General features: G+C 31.8%; 1 protein-coding gene and 1 pseudogene across 1 annotated transcript; one reads left to right on the top strand and one right to left on the bottom strand.

The window, feature by feature from the left end:
• Positions 1 to 4,070: 4,070 nt before the first annotated feature.
• LOC150037685 (uncharacterized) overlaps positions 4,071 to 22,715 on the bottom strand; it is a 34,842-nt pseudogene continuing 16,197 nt past the window's right edge.
• Positions 8,808 to 10,646, top strand: LOC150037686 (transcription factor MYB36-like). Its single transcript, XM_090310948.1, has 3 exons — positions 8,808 to 9,042; positions 9,139 to 9,268; positions 9,676 to 10,646. Exons 1-3 carry the CDS (start codon positions 8,907 to 8,909, stop codon positions 10,445 to 10,447), a joined length of 1,038 nt encoding a protein of 345 aa, XP_090167074.1. The 5' UTR covers positions 8,808 to 8,906; the 3' UTR covers positions 10,448 to 10,646.

Here is a 22,715-nt window from a genome sequence, read left to right as displayed (position 1 = left end):
ATAAACAACTTTTGTCTATGAAATCTGAACAAGTTCAAGTAGTCATATTTAAACACTTTAATGGACTGTTCTTAACTTGCATGCATGCATCAAATCTATCTAATTCACCTTTCCAGGTAAGTTCCCAAGTAGGGGTGTTACGTTTCTGTCAACTTAAATACCCCAGCCTAGATAGAACCCGCCTTAGACAAAAGGTCCCTTATAGATAGATTTGCTACACTTTAACCTTTTATTAGTCAATTTAATCCTATTAAACTGATTAAAAGATTAAAGCCTTAGGGTTGCTAATCATATTAGAACCATGATCTTAGGTCTATGTTATCCAAGTTTTAAACATTTTAAAACCATGAATTAAACCTAAGTGAGCATGCATGTCTTTCTTATTGCTTTTAGTTCTAATTTCTCTTTAACCTTTAAAAAGAAACTACTAAAATTACATTGCACACAACTAGGTGTTTATAATGCTTATAAAGAAACCTATGTGTCATGCTTCATGCAATGTCTGGTCATTACTATACATAACTTTTATATACGCGTAATAACCAAGCAAACATGCTTTCCATTCAACCTTATACTATAGCAATTATAATATAAAGATGATGCATGTCAATGCTTTTTATGCATGCATAAATATAACTCTTATATTATATGATGCATGAGCATGCCCTTACATAATTAAATCATGCTTCTCTAAATTATAACATTTACAATAAAGAGATGTTGCATGACTAATGGATAATCTAAGGTGGGATTTACTATATGTTCATACCATATGACATATAAAAAACCATACATCTCATGTAAAAAAACAAAGAATTAATGGACCAGGATGAACCTTTACAAAAACCAGAATGAAATAACTCTATCTATTACATTTTTCATCGAGCAAACCGGTTCACAGGCGAACCGGGTCTTAAACTGCTAGGAGAATTCCATCGTTTAGTAAACGCCGCAGGTAAACGATCGCTCAGCGCACACCAGACGATAGCGCAAAAGCTAAACGATCACTTAGACAACAACGAGGCTGTGAAGCTTGATCGCCTAAACGAGGCTGCGAAACTCCATTAATTCGCACATCCACAGCAATTTAACAATTAAATAGAGCAGATATGCACCCACCAAGAATGTATATGCAATTCTTTGCATCAATGAAATTGGAAAATCAGAACTTGACTCTGATACTAATTGAAGGACCTATTAAACAAGAGTATCCATGAGCGTGTTTGGATCTTTCCTATTTCATTTATTCTGAATTACCACACACACATTTTAACAAACAGGTATATAATTTAACATTAATTGCATACTTTTACAAATAAAATACAATAGATTGGGTTAACTTACTAGTTGAAGACTGTCTTCACTTCGAACTCAACCTAGCGGAAGCAACCTTCTACGTTCTTTATCGCCCAGCAAACAGTCGGCTACCAGTAGCACGATCGTCTACACGAACAGCAACGCACGAACAAGCAAAACCGGGGATGACACCACCACTTGGAGCCCTTAGTATTCTCAGAGTGAGAATCCAAAGAGCAGTATTTGATGGAATTGGTAGAGGAAGGAGGAAAAGGATGATCGTGTAAAAGGACAAGCAAGTGGGAGAAGGCTATCGTATAATGGATGCTTATCGTTTAGAGAAAGCTACAAGATCATGAAGGTATTACTAAGCGATTGTTTAGTAAAAAGTAAACGATCGTTTAGAAAACTCGACAAGCGAACGATCATTTAGGAAAACTGAGCGATCGTTTAGAGAACGCGTGCAATCATTTAGTACGTGAGGTGTGCAATCGTTTAGGCGATAAGGTGCTATCGTATAGGCTCTCAGCTATTTGTGATGTTTTTACACCTTCAGCAATTTTTTCGAACTATTTGCAAAATAAAAACAATTTTCATTTTATTCTTCAATTACACTAACCGAATTTTATTTTTTCCACTAACGCACGATTCAGGAGAAATATCCAACCAATTATCACATAACCATCCAATTAATTAATAAATGAATATAATCATATTATATTCTTAACCTATAGTTTGATATCATATATTTACTATAGTAATTTCTCCTCTACTTGATATAAATCATATTTATATCTAATTTCCTCCAAAATAATGTATCTCATACATTTAGTCAATTATATCATATATAATTAATCAGTTTAACTATATCATATATAATCGAGCTCTCTCTTGTCAATTTGAACATTTCAAACGGACCCAAAAACTGATTCTCGACTTTTTTCAAGCTACTTAGGAAACCTTATAGACCTGTGGCTCGAAGCTCCAATGGTACGTGAATAGCTGACTAAACTCTTTAGCCACGAGATCTACCATCCGTTAACTACCAGGCATTCTACTAAAGACCAACAACTCAACTCTTCTTACCACAGATATATTTTTGTGTCCATCAGATATAACCAATCATGAGTATGATGACCCTTCACAGATGCTCGTAAGTATAGCTGGGCCAATTTACCATTTTGCCCCGGTAGTTACATCTCACTCCTTTAGTATCACTGATTCCTCTAATGAACAATACAACATAGTCCAACTATATGTGAACACCTCCTAGCGAATATATATCATCATATATATCTCCATTTTCACGCAATGAAAGAACCTGTTAATTTAGTATAGCACACTAGATCTTAAACCAATGTCACTCACACTAATTCAATGAAATTGTTGTTTTTTTAATATCATACTTACATGAGATTTGAACCAATCAGGAAAGCCTCATTGGTGCCTTTCGTATACATCATTCTGACTTTGAGCTTTATGTCGAAGTAGTCTCAAATATTGTTTATAAGAAAGAGACACGTCTCAATTTTCTATTTCACACTTTGTATCAAAATCATCAATTACAATAGAATGTTCAAAACATACTTTCGATAAGATTTTATTTCCATGCAATTGTTCAAGATGTACCAATGTGCACTGCATTTCTCTTCTCTCGATAATGTCCTTACTCTTGATGCTCTTGATAATCACACATTTTGTCTAAACATTGAAAATTCACCACATATCTCATTTTCTGGAAGTCTAATTTCTTTCATATCTATTGAACCTTGTCTTAGTTCCAGTTATGTACAATGAACAAAATACCAACGATTTATTTATTATATACACTTCTGCTATAGAACCCTCAGGATGTGCTTTGTTTCTTACGTATTGTTTCAATGTCCGTAAACTTCTTTCGATAGGATAGATCTAACTATAACTAATTAGGCCTGCAACTTTTGTTTCATAGGGTAAATGGATTGCTAGGTGCACCATTACATAAAAAAATACCGGTAGAAATATTTCTTCTAACTTACAAAGTATGACTATAATATCTCTTTGTAATCGATCCAAATCCCCTATAAATATTGTTTTTGCACATAGATCACAGAAAAATATGCATAACTCAACAACAAAAATGGACACATTTTTTTTAGGTATGCTCGAACACCAATTGGAAGAAGCATCTGAAGCAAAACATGAGAGTCGTGAGTTTTTAGCCCCCATAGCCTTCCATCTTTCTCACTCACCACCTTGATATATTTGATACAAACCCAGAAATTGATTGATTTCATTCACTTACAGAATGCAATCTTGTCACTAGTAGTCAATTTGTATGCAGCGTGTGGCTTTACAACTTTATCCCTTACCTTTTGTAGGTGTAGTTCTTTTCATATATTTAGATCTTCTAAATCCAAACGAGCATTAATTGTATCCTTATTCTTTCTCTCAATATTTAACAATGTGCCTACCAAATTATCACAAATAATTTTTTCGATATGCATAACATCTAATTTATGTCTCAATAAAAGTTTCGACCAATATGGATGTTGGAAAACATATTTTTTTCATTCCAATTTAAACTTCTTTTTAATTTTTTATCACGTTTCTCTGGATGTTTGCTAAGTACAAAAAGGTTTAATAAGTTCACCTTTTGTAAGATATTTTCTCCATCCATGAAAACTGGAGGAGGTCTACATTCCATTTTTCCATCATATTGTTTTCTCTTGCACCAACTGTGATTATCTGGAAGATAATGTCAATGCCCCATAAAAATTGCTTTCCTCTTAGCCTTAATGATGATGTAAAATCTCTTTACAAATAGGGTGTGCTTGGTAACTTTTGGTACTCCATCCAAATAGGTCACCATACATAGGAAAGTCATTAATTATCCACAATAAACTCGCATGTAGTTAAAAGTATTTGCTGTTAACATAATCATAAGTATGTACATCATCATTCCATAACTCCTTTAACTCTTCAATAAATGGTTTGTAAGTAAATATCAATTTTTTTCTAGGAGATTTCGGCCTGGGTATATGAAAGGAGACAATTAAATTTGTCTCTTTCATGCATTTCCAAGGTGGAAAATTGTAAGGAATGAGCACCACTGGCCACATACTATATGAAGTACTCATATTCCTAAATTGATTGAAGCCATCTGAAGCTAGTCCTAAACGAACATTTCGTGGGTCTGAAGCAAACTAAAGAAACTCACGATCAAAATGCTTTCATCCTTCAACATCAGTTGGATGTTGCACTCATTTCAGGTGCAATATGTTTTGATGCAAATAATCGCTTTAATCTTGGTATTAAAGGAAAATGTTGTAAACTTTTATGTGGAATTTTTTTACCTTTTCCATCTTCAACTTTGTATCGAGACTCACCACATATTGGACACTGTTGCCAATCAACAAATTCTTTCCAATATAGGATGCAATCGTATTTGCAAGCATGAACAGACTCATAACCTAGTCTTAAGTCACAAAATTTTCTTTTAGCTTCACAAAATGAACTAGGTATATATGCTCGGGAAATGCTTCTTTTAACAATTTAAGTAACAAATCAAATGACTTGTTAGTCCAACCGTTAAGAACCTTAATATGCATCAACTTCACCAAGAACAACAATGAAGGGAATTTTGTACAACTAAGATACAATTGGTTACCTGCTTAATTTATCAAGTCTTCAAATATACTTGAATTATTATCTCTTTCTCGGGCATTGGTGTGCATCTCATTCTCGTTATCTTCTTCATTTACATCGGCAATTGGACACTATAAATCCTTTATAATATTCAAATTTTCATTTTCTTCATTTATAACATTCATCTCTGTTGTACTTAATCCATCATCATATGTCGATTGGGATGTGTGACTCTTGTATCCCCTAGAAAAGTAAACTGGGTCTCCATGATATACCCATTGATGATACGATGGAGAAATTCCATTAATAAATAAATGTCGTGCAACGCCATCTCCTAGCTCCCACATTGCATTCATAGATTTTCTACATAGATATCTTGTTTTTCCCAAGTATTAACATGAAATTTTTCAACTTCAAGGAATCAGTATACTCCTTCTACATACTCAGTTGATAACTTGTTCCTAATAATAATCCATTCTTTATCCATTCTTAATAATATATATGATAAGTTGAACCTGTATGATTTAGACAATTAATTATATTAGAACACATACTTTCAATTTCTAAGTATTAATTTTTTGTTAGAAGAGTTCTTTTCTTTAAGAACAATATTCTTTCTTGTTTGTGTTTCTTTTTTTAGTGAATTTCCCCAATCATCCTTCAAAATAAAGTTTTCTTTCAAGGGTCTCTTTCTTTTATCATAAGGGATTGTCATTCCCTTGGCAATCCCTTGTAATCCAATCAAACAAAAAAAGTTCAACATGAAATAGAAAAATATGATACAAGAAGAAGTAGCCGAAGTAAGAAACTTCCAAGTGTTTGGGCAATAAACAAATTTGCAGCTATCAATGAATTTAGACACAAAGGTAACATAAAAAAGTATGGAGTTATTGAACTTATAGCTCAATTTAAACTTAAACATAACTATGCATTTACCTTTAACTTTAATGTTATGCTTTCCTATAGACTTGTTCACATTCTTCCTTTCTAATGAATATTAGACTTTAATTAATCGCAACTTTAACAATCATCTCAATGTGATAATTACAATGTTAGCTCAAAGAAAACAATATCAAAACATTCTCCAATGCCATAGGAAATAATAATAAACATAAGTTAGATATTTTCTAAATATTATATAATTAACATAAATTAGTCCCCATAAACACACATATAACATACCTATAAAGCTCTTTGCTCGATAATAAACCATTAAAATTAATATAATAAACTAGATAAGACATAGTCGATTCATAAGAAAGATACATTCTAAACATAATAGGTTTCCAAACCAGATCATGCCTATTATTTACAAATCATAGTATCATATATACATATATTATATATATAGATTTAAGCCAACTTCAGTTGGACCATAACTAATCAGCTTTTCTTAAATCTCAAAGTAACTACTTAACTCCAAATAATCCTTTAAATAATCTATTGTTCCAATTGAAATCACCTTAACTTCAATTACCCTAAAACATCCTTAACTTAGGGTTCTAACAGTTTGGTATCCAAATTTATCCTATACATACCAACTTCTTCTTAACCTATATCTTCAGATTCGTGAAATCCAACCTGTACCAAGCATCATCTTTATGAATCAAAAATCGTTGGGCTAAGTAGATTCTCCAGACGGTCGTTTGGAAAACCATCGGGAGAACTCTAATAAAAAAACATTGTTTTTTTTTTTTAAATTGACCATCTCCCAACGCTCATAAAATCATCGGGCTAAGTAGGTTCTCCCGACGGTTGTTTAAACCAGCATCGGGATAACTTTAATAAAATTTAAGTAACCCTTTTATTTAAATTGATCATCTCTCAACCCTTTCAAAACCGTCGGGCTAAGTTTATTCTCTCGACCCTAGTTTGAACCACCGTTAGGATAGCTCTAATAAATTTTTCCAACCTTTTTTTATATTAACCCCCTCCCTACGCTTGTACAACCGTCAGACAAAGTAACCCCAATGGTAGTTTGACCCATCGTCAAATAACTCTAATAAAAGTTTCCCAACCTTTTTTTTAAACCCAACACCTCGTCTATACCGTCAGGATAGGCACTACCTCCTGACTCCGCAATTGTAGCATCGGGAGAGACAAACAAATCTTTTTTCTAACGTGGTTTATGCTGACTGTCCAAGAGAACGACGTCGGGAGAGTCGACTTATCCCGACGCTATTCAAACTTTCGTCGGAAAAAGTTTCGTCGGGAAAAACCAAAATTCTTGTAGTCAAACAACATCCTTAACATCACTTGAATTCTTATCCAAAACAAAGACAAGCGGTTAGATACTCCTCATATTGGATTGGCGAAATCTAAGTTGAATTCGTATTTGACATATTTATATTATTTATGATTTTGACCCTATAGTTTAGAAAAGTGTGTTATATAAACTCTTTAACCCTAGAGGTGCTATTACTCTGTAATTCTAAATTATTCTTTCTAATAATAAATTGTTTTTCCTTTTTTCGTAGACGTAGCTAAAATGTGTTAATGAATGATAGCACCGAAAATGTGCTATTTTTCTCTTCTTAATTCTAGGTCGTTACTATGTTTAATGTGTTTATTTAGTGTTTTTATAGGTATCGAGTATCTTGGAGTTAGAATCAGTCGTTGTGAGTTGTTCGAGGTTAATTTGGAGCAGTTAGGAGCTAATTTGATCAATCAGACTTCAAAAGGAAGTGAAAGGACAAAAATGCCCCAGGACGGAGCATTGCAACACTGGAAAATAGTAGCCTCCACAACGCTACATGTAGCGTTGCGACACTCTGATTTTTTGACGGAGGCGCGCGCAAGGCTTCGCAGCATTACAACGCTGCATTACAATGAACCTCGATGAACTAATCTTCCGTGCTTCCCTGTGGTTCGACCTCGGACTTGCCGTTTGTACTACCAGTTAGTATAAGTAGGTCGTTGGATGATTTATAAATATTATTTATCTAACAAGGGTTTATGAGCAATGATAAACCTCGAGCTTAGCAATGAACTACTTAAATAATCTTTGTGCCGATTCTCTAATACTTTACGCTTTTTTTGTTTTCTTTATTTTGTCGATTCCTTGACATAAATGATGTCAAAGAAATTACATTGTTGATTTTGAAAGGCTGTTAAGGTCCAACCTCTTGTATCACAGGGTTCCCGACCATTCCAACCGAAGGGTAAGAATTGGTTCTGCATGGAATTCCCTTCTCCAAAAAAGGTTCTTCCAAAGACAAGTCCACACTGCATTACTTTGTTCTTAACTGGCTATTCTTTGAAATACATTGCTTGAAAGAAATGACCTTAGATTGACAGACTTTCATGTAGCACTCTTTGCAACATAGAACTCAGGTAACAGCTGGCCATGCATGTGAACAATTATGAGTCATATATGCCAATCTGAAAATGAGAGAAATATAACTTTGTTTTAGAATATATATATATATATATATATATATATAGCCATTTCCCACACCAACACTATATATCATAGTTCAAATATATAATTATGCAACTTCATAATATATGATGGAACATTTTCGAGGACAATGGCGACAAACGGACAGGATATGGAGGAGCTTCTATTACACCCTTCCCTATATCACTAAATTAATAGATTTGACAAATCAAAGCATTGTTGTTAATATATATTAATCAAAGCAAGATTAAGTTTTTAATTTATGCTGTGGCCAGTTGCTTGAATTGTTAAACATGGCACGACCGAACTAATCCAAAAAGTAAGAGAGAGACTAATGACTCAACAAATCATATAGAGTTTGTAAAGGGGAGAGGTTGAGAGGAAGACTTTTTTTTTTTTTCCTACCAAAATCATAAATAAACAAATAGATAGCGAGAGATTTTTCCCACTTTTTCAACCTATAAAGCCATGGTCTTCTTCCTCTATTTTATTTCAAAACAAAAAACCCTACAAGGATTGAGAGGAAAAGATATCAAATTACAGAGGAAATTAGAAGCTAAAATTGAGAAGATTAATTGAAGAGATGGGTCGAGCTCCATGCTGTGATAAAGCTAATGTTAAGAAAGGACCATGGTCACCTGAAGAAGATGCACGGCTTAAAGCTTATATTGAAGAGCATGGAACTGGAGGAAACTGGATTGCTCTTCCTCAAAAAATTGGTATATATCTTATATACGTATGTATAGCCCCCCCTCTCTCTCTTTCTTAAGTGTCTTGAAAATAAAAAAAAGGTTGTTTTTGGCTGAAAAATGAAGGGCTCAAGAGATGTGGAAAAAGTTGCAGATTGAGATGGTTGAATTATCTGAGACCTAATATCAAACATGGAGGATTCTCTGAGGAAGAGGACAACATCATTTGTAATCTCTATATAAGCATTGGAAGCAGGTTTTTTTCCTCCTTCATACTTGTCTAAATTATTAAGCACAAGTTTCCAATAATCCTTCATCTTGAACTTCGGAAATTGGCCTGTGAGAGCGTTTTACTAGCCACGTTACTAGATCTAAATTGGTCTTGTCCTTTTTCTTTGTCCTTGATTCTCTACACTGAATGGGTTACCGTTCTTACATGTTGCATCACAAACTGCACATCTTTTTGTCAGTTTGTCACGTGACAAACAATTTTTAGTTTTTATTATGTTATAGCAAATTGCAAAAAGATGAGTGCAACATAAGATGTATGAGATATACTCAAGTTTTAGGGTTTTTTGTTTTGTTTTTCCATAAGTTGTGTCTTTTTGGTTGTTTCCTTTTGTCAGAGGTTGATTGTCTTTGGAATTTTATGTGTCTTTTTAGGTGGTCTGTGATTGCTGCTCAGCTGCCTGGAAGAACTGATAATGATATAAAAAACTACTGGAACACAAGACTTAAAAAGAAATTACTTGGGAAACGCAAACAATCAAATAGCAATAATACCAATGGCATTTCATCTTCATCAAGCAGTAATGAAGACCCAAAAGAGACTTTGAGTAACTCAGCCTTAGAAAGGCTTCAACTTCATATGCAACTTCAAGGCCTTCAAAATCCACTCTCTTTTTACACACATCCTCAGCTATGGCCCAAGCTCCATCCCATGCAAGAAAAAATTGTCCAAACCCTCCAATCTCTCAACAATCACAGCCCTAATTTTATTAACCCTAATCTCCAAACAACAACAACTACTACTAATCAGTTATTACAAGGCCAACCACCCAAGGCAGCTGATTTGTGTATTCCCCCACAGCCTAACTCCAATTCCATTTCTCTTCCTTGCCAAATCCCACCAAGTTCGGATCATCAAAAATCATCATCTGGGCATCATCAAGTTTCAAACTTTATGCAAGTGGTGGATGGATTTCTTGATGATCAAGACAAGGCTGGGGGTTTCGTAGCACAAACTGATGAACAAGTGGCTGAATTTGATTGGTTTAAGGAAGTGGGTGGATCTTCTAAGGACAGCTTGATTTGGTGGGCTCAGAATAATGAGCATGATATGAGATCTGCATCGTCCTCTAATTCATGGGATTCTACTTCTGTTCTGCAATCGGAATTGATGTTCCAAGATTTTGAGTTAGGGTATAATCTTTAGAGGAGGATTTTACATTACTTTTATGTGTAGACAAGGAAGCTGTTGGATTTGTCATGCTCATAAGATGGATTCGCCTGCAATGTCCCAAAACCTTTAAAGAATCTGTGTTTTCAAGCTTTGTATATTTGTGTGAATAATCAAGTTTAATTCCGGATTAAGGTCCCAATGTACTTATCTTATTGCTTTTTGGGTTTGTGCATTTTTTTGAAAAATACGTCAAAGTTTTATATGTTACACTTTTAGTCATTTGATTTTAATTTAATACATAAGATTCATAATATTATAATTTTATCTTTGAAATTTGAGTTTGATTTCATTTTAGTTTTTAAACTTTAAAAATAATACTCTGAACTTTGATTTTTCACTAATAATGTGTTAATTACGTCCACATAACATAGGAAGAAATATTTTATTGTAGAACCAACGCACCTCTAGAATTAAAAGAGTTTATATAGTATGCCAAATACGAAGTTAACGGTACTAAGTCATTCGAGGTGCCAGATAAGACATTCAAGGCATTCTAACAAAATATCAACCTCAGTCATTGACGCTAATTTCTTTTAATTAATTAAAAATAATTATAAAGTGAAATTTTACAATTTTTAATATGATGAAAAATAGTGAAATCTAATTAATTATATTTCTTCTAATTCCTTTAAATTAATTAATAAACATTAGTACTTAAGACTGAAAGTGAGTATTTAGTAAAAAAAAAAATGGAGTTAAAAGTGTAAATCTCGAAACATGTAGATCAAATTGAAGCAAAGCTCAGACTTCATAGTAAAATTGAAACATTTTGAAATTTAGAGATTAAATTGAAATCAAACTCAAAACTTAAGAACTAAAAGTGTACCATTTTATAAACCTCGGGACAAATGTAAACCATATAAAAACCTAGGGACTAGACAATTTTTTTTCCCTTTTTTTCATTATTCATATATGTCTATCTATTATTTGGTGTGTCATGTGATCACGTCAAAGTGAGAAAATTTTTAATACCACCACAATATTAAGAAATATTTCACTAGTTCCGTTCATTGCTTATAAAAAAAAAAGTAGCATTTAAGAATGATGTGGGATCCACAAATAATAAATAAATAAATCATTTAATGATGTGTCAAATAATGAAGCAAAGTAGTAAGTAGGACTAGAAAAGTTATTGTTTATATGAATCCTTATTGACAATGAGAAAATGATAATTGTCCTTTGTAGTTACATTCTACAAACTATTTAGGTGTCAGATTATAATGAACTCAATCACCACATTCTAGAACACAGAAATATATATAAAAAGAAAAGAGTTTAATTTGAAATTCAAAATGAGAGGAAAGAAAAATTACATAGTATGTCTGAAGATCATCCAAAACATGAACAATGATCCAGCAAGTTATGAGAAAAGGCAATTAACCATGTGTTTGGAAGAGAAAAATATAGAAAGAAACAGAAACACTTAAAAGATAGCCTAGAAATCAAACTTGATATGCTTATTAGAAGCTTTAGTAGAACTATTAATCTTAGTAGAGGTTGGAACTTTCTTAACCTTCACTTGAGTCCGAACCTCATTGAGAAATACTTGAACAGCATCATCAACTTTCTAAGAAGATTTGTACGTAACCTCTTCTTTGGAAATCAACCATCCAGTGTTTTTATCCACAAATTCCTTAACTTTATGCCTCTTGCAAAACTCTAGACTTGAAGCTCCAGGAAACTCATCTTTGTAAACTGTGGTTATTGTCTTCTCTACTACAAGTTGATTGGTGGAGTTTCTTTTGGGCTTGGGCTTGGGCTTGGGCTTGGTGCAGCCCAAAGGAACAGGCAACTCCAAACAAGAATGAATCTTCCGTTTTTCTCCCATGGATATATTAATTTAAAATAAAATTGAGATGGTTATATTGAAAAAATTTTGATGTTGGAAGTGGGGATTTATATGGGGAAAGAAGGGGATTGTAATTACCATTTTGAAGGTCGAGGAACCTTTGATTTCCCTTAAAACGATGAAAATTGTAAGGTATTAATTTTTAATTAAGGATATAATTATTAAACTTTGAATAATGGGTGTGAATCACACCCTTTACTGAAAGCTTAATAATTACCCGCGATTCATCTTTTTTAGTAAATGAATGCAATGAACTTCCATGTGAAATCTTCAACTTCATTGATTTCTTCAATTTGTATCGAAATTTTACTTTTAATTTAGACCAAATAGGCTATTAAATGTAGGCAATTTGATTCATTGGTAATGTTTTAATTACTTAGTAATAATTGACCCACGAACTTATCTCAACATTGTTGAAGTTTCAAATGATATATCATGTCCAGTCCACAATTGTTCTAAGGAAAAAAAAAATCAAAACTAAAAATAAGCACTTGATCCATTCAAAAAATACATTTAAATACTATATTCATCAAATTTGAAATTTTAGTTTCGTGCTTGTTTTAAGTTTTCTTTCAATACATGATTAAAAAAATAAGTTAAAAAAACAGAAATGATTTCAAATGACAAAATTGTTGAAAATATTTATAAAAATAAAGTAAAATTTCGAAATCTATTAACGATAAATCGCTGATAGACTTCTATTAGTATCTATCCTTCTATTAGTGTCTATCAGGAGTCTAAAGTATCTATCAATTTCTATCATTTATAGATTCTAAAATTTTACTATATTTTGTAAATATTTTGATTCATCTTTCTATATTTGAAAACAACCCTAAGAAAATAGGTATTTATCATAATTATTTAATAGAATATTTTTATAGTAATTCAGTAATTTTAAAATCACAAATCAAATATAATAAATCAAAATTATGAAAATAATATTTTTTGTTCAACAATATGTGGAGTGAGGAATTCAAGCTTTTTGATTACTTGGTCGATAGTTCATACCTTTTTTCAATTGAGCTATGTTCAACTTTTTAAGAGATTAAATTTAGACACAAATTTGAAGCAAATTTGATTGTACTTAGTCTCTTTCTCTAAAAACTAATCACTTATACAAATTAGTAAAAGAAAAAAAAAAAAAATCACTAGTTCAACAATCGTTACTTCCAAACATGAATTTATCGCTATCAATAAAAGAGAATGAGATTGTTTATTTGATTTCCATCATCATGATTTCAAGAGAATGTGGCCTAATTAAATTTATTTATCATAATTTTAATTATTTTAAAACCTACAAAAAAAGACGATCAAATTATTATTACAATCCGTATTGTGTTCTATAAATAATGTGCAAATTCAAAACGCTCAGGCATTGAAAGAGCAAGTAACAAATATAAATTTGTACAGTTGAAACAAACACTAGAGAGAAGAGAGCGCATGTAATTAAGCCAATTTCATTAGAAACTGAAGTGTTTCACAACAGATTTCAACATCAATCAAATTCCAAAAATACCCAAAACATTAGTGACCCAAGAAACAGCAGCGGCAGCAACCATCACAGGACCAGCAAAAGGGGCCAGAACTGGGACGGCCATCATCACCACCGATGCCCCTGTTGCCACTGCCTGAGCAGCAACAGACGCCATCTTCAAAGCTACTACAACATCCGCCATTTTTGAATTACCGCAGTTCTTCTTTTTCTTCTATAACTTTGCTTGCCGATAAAAATAAGTAGTACGATCCCTTGTATATATATATATATAGTCACTAAAATGAAATCATGGACGGAATTTCTTCTATTTGCTTTTACTCTGGTCTCTGTGGGAACCGTAGCCATATTCTTGGAAACTGAAACTTACTTCTACCAAACTAATTAATTACATTTAACTTATTTGATCGAGGTGACAATCAAGAAGGAATTAAACTCCTCTTAATTTCCTATATATATTCTTTTCATATATATATATATATGAAAAATAAAATAATAAAAGGAAAAACTTCAATGGACTTGAATACCTTGAACTAGGAAAAAAAACTTAGGTACAGGTGCATGCATCCATCTATTGTGCAGCTCGTCTAACATCTAATGAAATTGTGTCATGTGGTATAAATTAATTCTTTTTTAATATTTTTATATGACTAAAATAAAATGGAGTATAGTTGTACCTACGACAGAATCAAAGAACGTAATTCTATAATCGTTGAAGCATAGGGACCAAAATAATATTTTAATCTTAAAATATTCAATTCTATGTATTAATATTAATTAATTGAAGTAAAATCATTTCGGGGCCAATTTTAATTCTTTAGTTCAGCTGTTCAACAAATGTCCCTGCTTCTCTTTCACACCGTATTTAATAATATATTACAGTAATAAGTAGTTTTTTTTTCCTTTTTATTTATTTATTTATTTTTGCAAATCTATTTGTTTTTCAAACAAAAGACTGTTATGATTTTTCATTTATATTGAATGTTATGGTTTTTCGATTATATTAAATTCTATTTGAACTATTTGGTTATTTAATATTTAGGTTGTGTTTTTCTATTTCACCAATTTTTGTTTAATAATACCTTGGAATATAAAAAAATTTGATCTACATATTTACTTAAATTTTAAAAAAATGTTGAATAGATTATTAAGATCCCGTTTGATAACCATTTTGTTTTTTGTTTTTGTTTTCGTTTTTGAAAATTAAGCATATGAACACTATTTCCACCTTCCAGGTTTCTTCCTTCGTTATCTATTTTCTACGAATGGTTTAAAAAACCAAACCAAAATTTGAAAACTAAAAAAAATAGCTTTCAAAAAGTTGTTTTTGTTTTTAGAATTTGGCTAAGAATTCAACAAATGTAGTTAAGAAAGATACAAATCATGGTAAGAAATATGAATGATATAGGCTTAACTTAAAAAACAAAAACAAAAAACAAAATTGTTACCAAATAGGGTCTAAATTATTATATACATAATTGAGCGTATGATTAGGTATAACTAAATTACATCTAACCATTACTCTTAATTCAAGAACTAGAGAATACCAGAATTAAAGTTTAAGCAAAATTAAAATATGATTGATGTACAATAACTTGATTTAAGGAATGGAAGTTTGTAGAAAGTCCAAATAAGAAAACTGGATGTAATTTTTTGCTGAGGTACAAGGGTTCGTGATCAGAATTTTTTTTTTTTTTTTTTTTTAAATATTGTGATTAGGAAAACAATTTAGGGAAATATTGTGGTTCTGAAACTATTTAAAAATTTATGGTTGTTTTGGAGTTTTTGAGGGCGGGGAGGTTGTGTAAAATATTTTGTCGAGGGTTCAACCCTCAAAGAATCGAAGGAGGAAGGAAGAGATGAGGGCCGAAGAATCGAAGGAGGAAGAGATCGAGGGTTGAACCCTCGACCTTCTTTAAAGCTGCGAGATTCCCTCTGCAGCGAAAGAGATGGAAGAAGAGGTCGAGGGTTGAACCCTGGACCTCCTTTAAAAGAATCCGAATCTCTGCAGCGTGTCAGCGTCAGCGTCCCGTCCCGTCCCATCCATTTAATTTCCCAATGCCGAACGCCCGTGAGTCGAGTTTTCAAAACTCGACCTTTAACCTTATAACCCCCTCCTCTCCTCTCATTTCTCACTGCCTTCAGCCTTCATTCTCTCATTCCGCCTTCTTCATTTCATCGTTTTTTCATTTCTTCAAATCATTTCACCTTCTTCTTCGGATCTAATTAAAACTCTTACAAATTTGCTTCTGCCTTCTTCATTCTTCATTGGCAAATCTTCTTCTTCTTCCACATTCGTCCATTAAATTGTGAGGTTTATACCTTTACTATACAAAATTTCATTTTTTTTAAATAACTATAAATTTTGTTCCTATTCTCATACTATTATATTTTTTTTTATAGTTTTTGTTGTTGTTTGGGAAACAAAGAACAAAAAAGGTAATGTTAACAACAAAATCATATATTCTCATAATCTTTTGCTTTTTCATAGTTTCTGTTGTCGGATAACAAAGAAAAGAGAGACCATTGTTTACTTTGGGGGAAGAAAGTAAAACCACTATTAAATTTGTGAGTTTACTATTTATTTATTACTATTTTTATATTTAGTAGATCTATCATGTTAATTTTTTTAGTAGTTGTTAAATTCAATAATATTTACATATTGATGCTAGTATTTCTTTCTCCATTAGTGTTAATCTTAGTAGTTATTATTAGTGTTAATCTTATTTATATTATGTTATACCAACATATTAATCTTATTTATATTTTGTTTATTTGTTTGTATTTAAGTATAGTTTATTGTTATGTTTAAAAAGTTGATGTTTATGCTTTAATATTTTTAGTCTAATACAAAATTATTATGATTTTTTAAAATATATTTTTTATGATATTTGAATTTTTTAGTATTAACTTTGAAAATATAGTTTAAAATAGTTTGAAAAAGTTTAATTTATTTTTATGTTTAAAAAGTTGATGTTCATAAACCTTAAAAAGTTGAAAAAATAGTTTTGAAAAGTTTACCTCATTGTTATATTTAAAATGTTGATGTTTATAGTTTAAAAACTTTAATATTTTTAGTTTAATACAAAACTATTGTGATTTTTTGTATAAATATCTTATGATATTTGAAAAGTTTAATTTGTTGTTATGTTTAAAAATTGTTATAAAAAGTTTAATTTGTTGTTATGTTTAAAAATTGTTATAAAAAGTCTAATTTATTGTTATGTTTAAAAAGTTGATGGCCGTAAACCTTAAAAAGTTGATGTTTATAATTTAAAAAGTTTAATATTTTTAGTTTAATACAAAATTATTGTGATTTTTTAAATATACTTCTTATAATATTTTTTTTTTGTATTAAATTTGAAAAAATAGTTTTAAAAAGTTTACCTCATTGTAGTGTTTAAAAAGTTGATGTTTATAGTTTAAAAACTTTAATATTTTTAGTTTAATACAAAATTATTGTGATTTTTTATATAAATTTCTTATGATATTTGAAAAGTTTAATTTGTTGTTATGTTTAAAAATAGTTATAAAAAGTTTAATTTATTGTTATGTTTAAAAATAGTTTTAAAAAGTTTACTTTATTGTGATTTTTATTGTGATTTTTAAAATATATTTCTTATATTTCGTATGTATATTTCTTATTGTGATTTTTATTGTGGTTTGTTTTTGTTTAAGTTTGATAATTAGTAGAACCATTAGTAATGTATTGTTTGTCTTTTTTTTAAAAAAAAAATGAGATGTTTAGGATTTATGTTGTTCACAAATAGTAATATGATTGATGGTATTGATGGAGTTACTATGACCAACCACCAAGTGGGTTTTTAGCAATGTGAATAGTGGAATTGTATTTGAACAATTCATCGAAATGTTGAAATGGTTGGGGTGTCACTTAGTGTAGATATGAGAACAAATCAGTTAGAAATAATATATAGACATCCTAACCTAGAACCATCAGGACCAATAAGGTTTATGTCATTCCCTATTCTGAATGCACAAACTATGAACTTGATGTTCTCAATCGCAATACCACTGCCGAATTTAGTGCATTTGTATGTAAATGTAAATAGGATAGGGTTGGATATAAACTTGAATGCACCATTTAGTTAGTATGAAGATCCAACTGAATGTATTGATCCTAATCCGGAGTCAGTTGCATCGTCATGTGATAATGAAGATATGGCGGCTAACAATCAGTATAGAGATTTCAGAACTGAAACGGACGATGAATTTGAAGAGTTGGATTTCGATGGTCGTGAACATGAGTTACCTTCAGATACATTCAACGATTTGGATATGAATGTACTAGATAGCATTCGAGAACATGACCCAATTGTAGCTCATGTAGACGTTGACAATACTCAATTGTATAAATGGATGATTTGTCAAGACAAAAAAATGCTACAACAAACGGCCAAATATTTTGATATTAAATGTCATGCACCATATGAGGTTGTGGAATCGACATCGATGATTTGGACAATTCGGTGTAAGAAGTGGGAGGAAGGTTGCAAGTGGAGACTTCGTGCAATAAAGAAAAAATCGCATGGCTTGTTCGAGATCACTAAGTACGATGAGCAGTATACATGTTTTTGTTCAGAACTGAGTCAAAGTCATATACAATTGGATTCATCAATGATTGTACTAGAGTTCTGTGATGCCGTAAGAAAAAAACCATCTATCAGCGTGACACAACTGCGGTCCGACATCAAATCAAAGTTTAAATATCATGTTTTTTATCATAGGATATGGGAGGGCAAAAGAAAAGTGTTGGCTAAAGTGTTCGGTGATTATGATGAGTTTTACAAATTGTTACCGAGGTGGTTGTATATGGTTATGCAAACCAATCCTGGAACACATGCAGAATGGAGAGTGAAAGAAACGCTTAGTGAAGACCATGTTATCCTAACTTCTATATTTTGGGTATTTGGTTCGAAAAAATTGCACATTTAGTAGTACGATGGGACTATCGTACAAGGTTTATTAGGTTTATTGCAGTGGGGGTTTCTATTGAATAGTTTGATAGAGATGTCACTTAAACTATATTCATTGGTATAATAATATCACAAGGCGCTACATCACTCGTCCGATAGCAGTTTTGGGTCATCTAGTAAATGAATATTATCTAATTATTTTTAATTTAAATTTATTTTATATATTATCTAATTATTTTTAATTTAAATTTATTTTAAATATTATCTAATTATTTTTAATTTAAATTTATTTTAAATATTATGTAACATCCTGAATTTCAGAAAAATTTAAGTTAATTATCTAAAATTATTGAGTTTAAATTTTCCTTTCATTTGAAAAATTGGGGTTAAATTGAAATAATTGAAAAACTTTTATTGATTAAATTGATTAGATATTCGAACGGATTATCTTGAAAATATTGAATTTTGTTTCCTTTTGATTTTGGATTTTAGGGCCAACTCAAAAAAAAAAAAAATAAAGAATTAAGAGATAATTAATTTTATGTGATTTAATTGATTTAAATATTTGGAAGGATTTAATTTGTATCAAATTGATGGATTTTATGCTCTTTAATTTTGGTTTTTGAAGCCTAAATTAAGATAATTTGAAAAGTTAATTGATTTATAAATTTAATAGAATCTTTAGAGATTTTGGAGATAATATGATAAAATATTTTATTTATCTTTCAAAAATTTGAAAAAAAAAATAAAAGAATTGAGATTTTTTTGAAAGAAAAGAGGTAAAAAATTGGAAGAAAGAAATTCGGTTTTTCAGCGACAGCTTCCACAAAATTGTCGATTTCCAGAGTTTGAACCGTTGGATCATGCTCAAATTTGGTCAATCTGTTTGAGGTATAGAGAGTTTCATTTTGAACGATTGGATCGTTGACTGATGCTCTGGTTTGTTCGTAATCGCTGCTGAATAAAATCTGTAAAACTAGAAATTTCCCTTCTCTCTCACTCTCGCAAACCCTCCTCATGCAAGATCCTCACTACCAGTTGCGAGTCTAAACAATTTATGCCGTTCGATACCAATACCCGCTGCCTATCTATGGTAGCCAAGACGCGCCATCTACTGCTGCTGCCTGATCTTTGCCGGAATCTTGAGAAAAACCTTGGGTAAGACTTATTTTCCTTATAATTTGGGAGGTGAAATTCACCCATTTGATTTTGGGTTAAATTAGTACCCTCTCTTTGGTCTGAAACTTAGATTCAAGATTTGGAAGTTTTAAGGTATTGACCATCAAGCTAGAGACCATTTTTCGTTTTGTAGAAAATTGGTAGGGTAAGTTGTTGGTTGGTTGTTCTTTTGGATTGAGAGTAATAGTGGAAAATTAAGTTATTGATTTTGGATTTAATTCTTGATCAGATTGGCTAATTGGAATTTGTATTGGACCAAGCCACAACTTTAGGTTGATTCAAGTGTACTAAAGAAGTTCTAAGATTTTGTTTTGCGTTTTTTACCAAGTTGATGTAAGTGGTATTATTATCGATGCCTTTGTGCCAGGCGACCTAGTCTAGAATAATAAAGTTAACTAATGGACTCTTGAAGCATGATTTTGTCATTATGTTTTACTTGTTGCATGACAGTTATAAGTATTATGAGCATGTTCGAATTTCTAATCAGTATTGATATTACGTATGTGGTGCATGAATAGACCAATAGAGCGGTTTACTGTCTCGCCTTGACACATATTTTATTTCAGAGGACCTACGGGTCTAGTTTCATATTTGACGGTGTGCCTACGGGCTTCTAGACATGCATGAGTCAAAAGGTTCACGATCATGTTATTTTTCCATGTTTGACGGTGTGCCTACAGGGCACTAGACATGCGTGAGCCGACAGGTTTACGTTCATGTTACTTTTATTTTCATGTTTCATGTTTGATGGTGTGCCTACGGGCCACTAGATATGCATGAGCCGACAGGTTTACGTTCATGTTATTTCCATGTTTGACTGTGTGCCTACGAGCCGCTAGACATGCGTGAGTCGACGGGTTCACATTCATGTTATTTTCATGTTTGACGGTGTGCCTACGGGCCGCTAGACATGTGTATCAAGGCAAAATAGTACGTCTTTTGGTTTTGCTATCATCATAAAAAACCGATGTAGTTGTATGAGCCACGGGCTATCTTTCTTTGCTCGTGGATGCATAGCCTGATCCCGGTAATGGGATCACTTATACTGAGTATTTTATACTCAACCTTTCTTAATTTATGTTTTTCAAGTAATGATAGGAACGGACCGGTGGGTGACGAGAGGGACCTGTGATTGTGCCATATGGGATATGTAAATTGCTTTCGCTCAGTATACGTTTTCAAGCTATTTAAAAGTTTTGATTTGAAACTCAATGTTGGTCAAAATTGTATTTGTTTAAGTTATTTTTTTCTTCATTATTTTAGGGGTCTCAAACAAAGGTTTTTCTTATTTGTTATTTATTTTGGAAATTTGTCTTTATTATTTTAATGAAAATTTATTTTCCTCAATGGACAAAATGTTTTGAATGTAAATGTGTAATTATGAGTAACGACCCTTATCAGAGTACTCAAAAGATCGGGTCGTTACAGTTGGTATCAGAGCCTAAGTTTTAGGTTCTGTAGATTGACTTACGATGTAAGTCTTGGTTTTGTGTCCCTTATGGCTATTCACGAATCATTCGTCCTCGCCGGGTATGTTCTTTCATTAAATGTTTTATGGAAGATGTGTTTAAAAGACTTCATGTCTAAGCTTTATGTATTGACTGATTGTTATTGCTAGTTTAACAACATGAAAGAAGTTAGTATGAGATTAAGAAAAACAAAAACAAAAACAAGACTCCCAAAGGAAAGTGTTTCCATTGCGGAGAGGATGGGCACTGGAAGTGTAACTGCCCAAAGTATTTGGCTGAAAAGAAAGCGGAAAAGGGAAACAAGGTAAATCAAATTTACTAGTAGTTGAAACATGTCTAGTGGAGAATATTTACCTAACCTAGATATTAGATTCCGGCCCCGCTAATCATGTTTGTACTTTTCTACAAGAAACTAGTTCTTGGAGAGAACTTTCTGAACAGGAAATGACTTTCAAGGTGGGAACGGGTGAAGTCATTTCAGCTCATGCAGTGGGAGTTGTCAAGCTATTTTTTGGAGTCCTTTATCTTACTTAGGAATGTGTATTATGTACCTAAGATGAAAAGAAACTTAATCTCCATTTTCTGTGTGCTAGAAAATATGTACAGAACATCTTTTAAATATAATGAAATGTTTATTTTTTCAAGAGGTGTTCATATTTGTTCTACAAGACTCGAAAATAACTTGTACATATTAAAAGCAACTGAATCAAAGACCATTCTAAATATAAAGATGTTTAAAATGGCTGAGCCTCAAAATAAAAAATGAAAAATTTCTCATATGTCTATCTTTGGCAGCTCAGACTTGGTTACATTAATCTCAACAGGATTGAGAGATTAGTAAAAAAATGGTCATCTAAGTCAGTTAGAAGATAGTTCTTTACCTTCATGTGAATCATGTCTTGAGGAAGAAATGACAAAAAGATCTTTTTCTGACAAAGGTCTTCATGCCAAAGAGCCTCTCGAACTTATACATTCAGACCTATGTGGTCTGATGAGTGTAAAAGCACAAGGAGGCTATCATTATTTCATTAGTTTTATTGATGATTACTCGAGATACGACTACATTTACTTAATCAGTCGCAAGTCTGAAACTCTTGAAAAGTTCAAAGAATTTAAGACCAACACAAAAAATTTATTAAATAAAAGAATTAAAGCACTTCGATCCGGTCATGGTGGTGAATATATGGATTTACAATTCCAGAACTATCTAGTAGATCATGGAATTCAATCCCAGTTTACAGCACCTGGAACACCCCAACAAAACGGTGTTGCAGAAAGGAAAAATCAAACCTTGTTAGAATGGTCCGATCAATGATGA

The sequence above is a fragment of the Benincasa hispida genome, chromosome 2 (assembly GCF_027475165.1).
Source record: "Benincasa hispida cultivar pf3 chromosome 2, pf3_genome.v1.1, whole genome shotgun sequence".
NCBI classification, from domain to species: domain Eukaryota; kingdom Viridiplantae; phylum Streptophyta; class Magnoliopsida; order Cucurbitales; family Cucurbitaceae; genus Benincasa; species Benincasa hispida.
The sequence above is the reverse complement of the archived record's forward strand: the minus strand, read 5'-3'. Positions and strand labels throughout refer to the sequence as shown.

Coding starts and splice junctions, on each gene's coding strand:
- LOC150037686 (XM_090310948.1), top strand. CDS start 8,907: ATGGGTCGAGCTCCATGCTGTGATAAAGCTAATGTTAAGAAAGGACCA. Junction 9,043..9,138: donor TGCTCTTCCTCAAAAAATTG/GTATATATCTTA, acceptor TGAAAAATGAAG/GGCTCAAGAGATGTGGAAAA. Junction 9,269..9,675: donor TATATAAGCATTGGAAGCAG/GTTTTTTTCCTC, acceptor GTGTCTTTTTAG/GTGGTCTGTGATTGCTGCTC.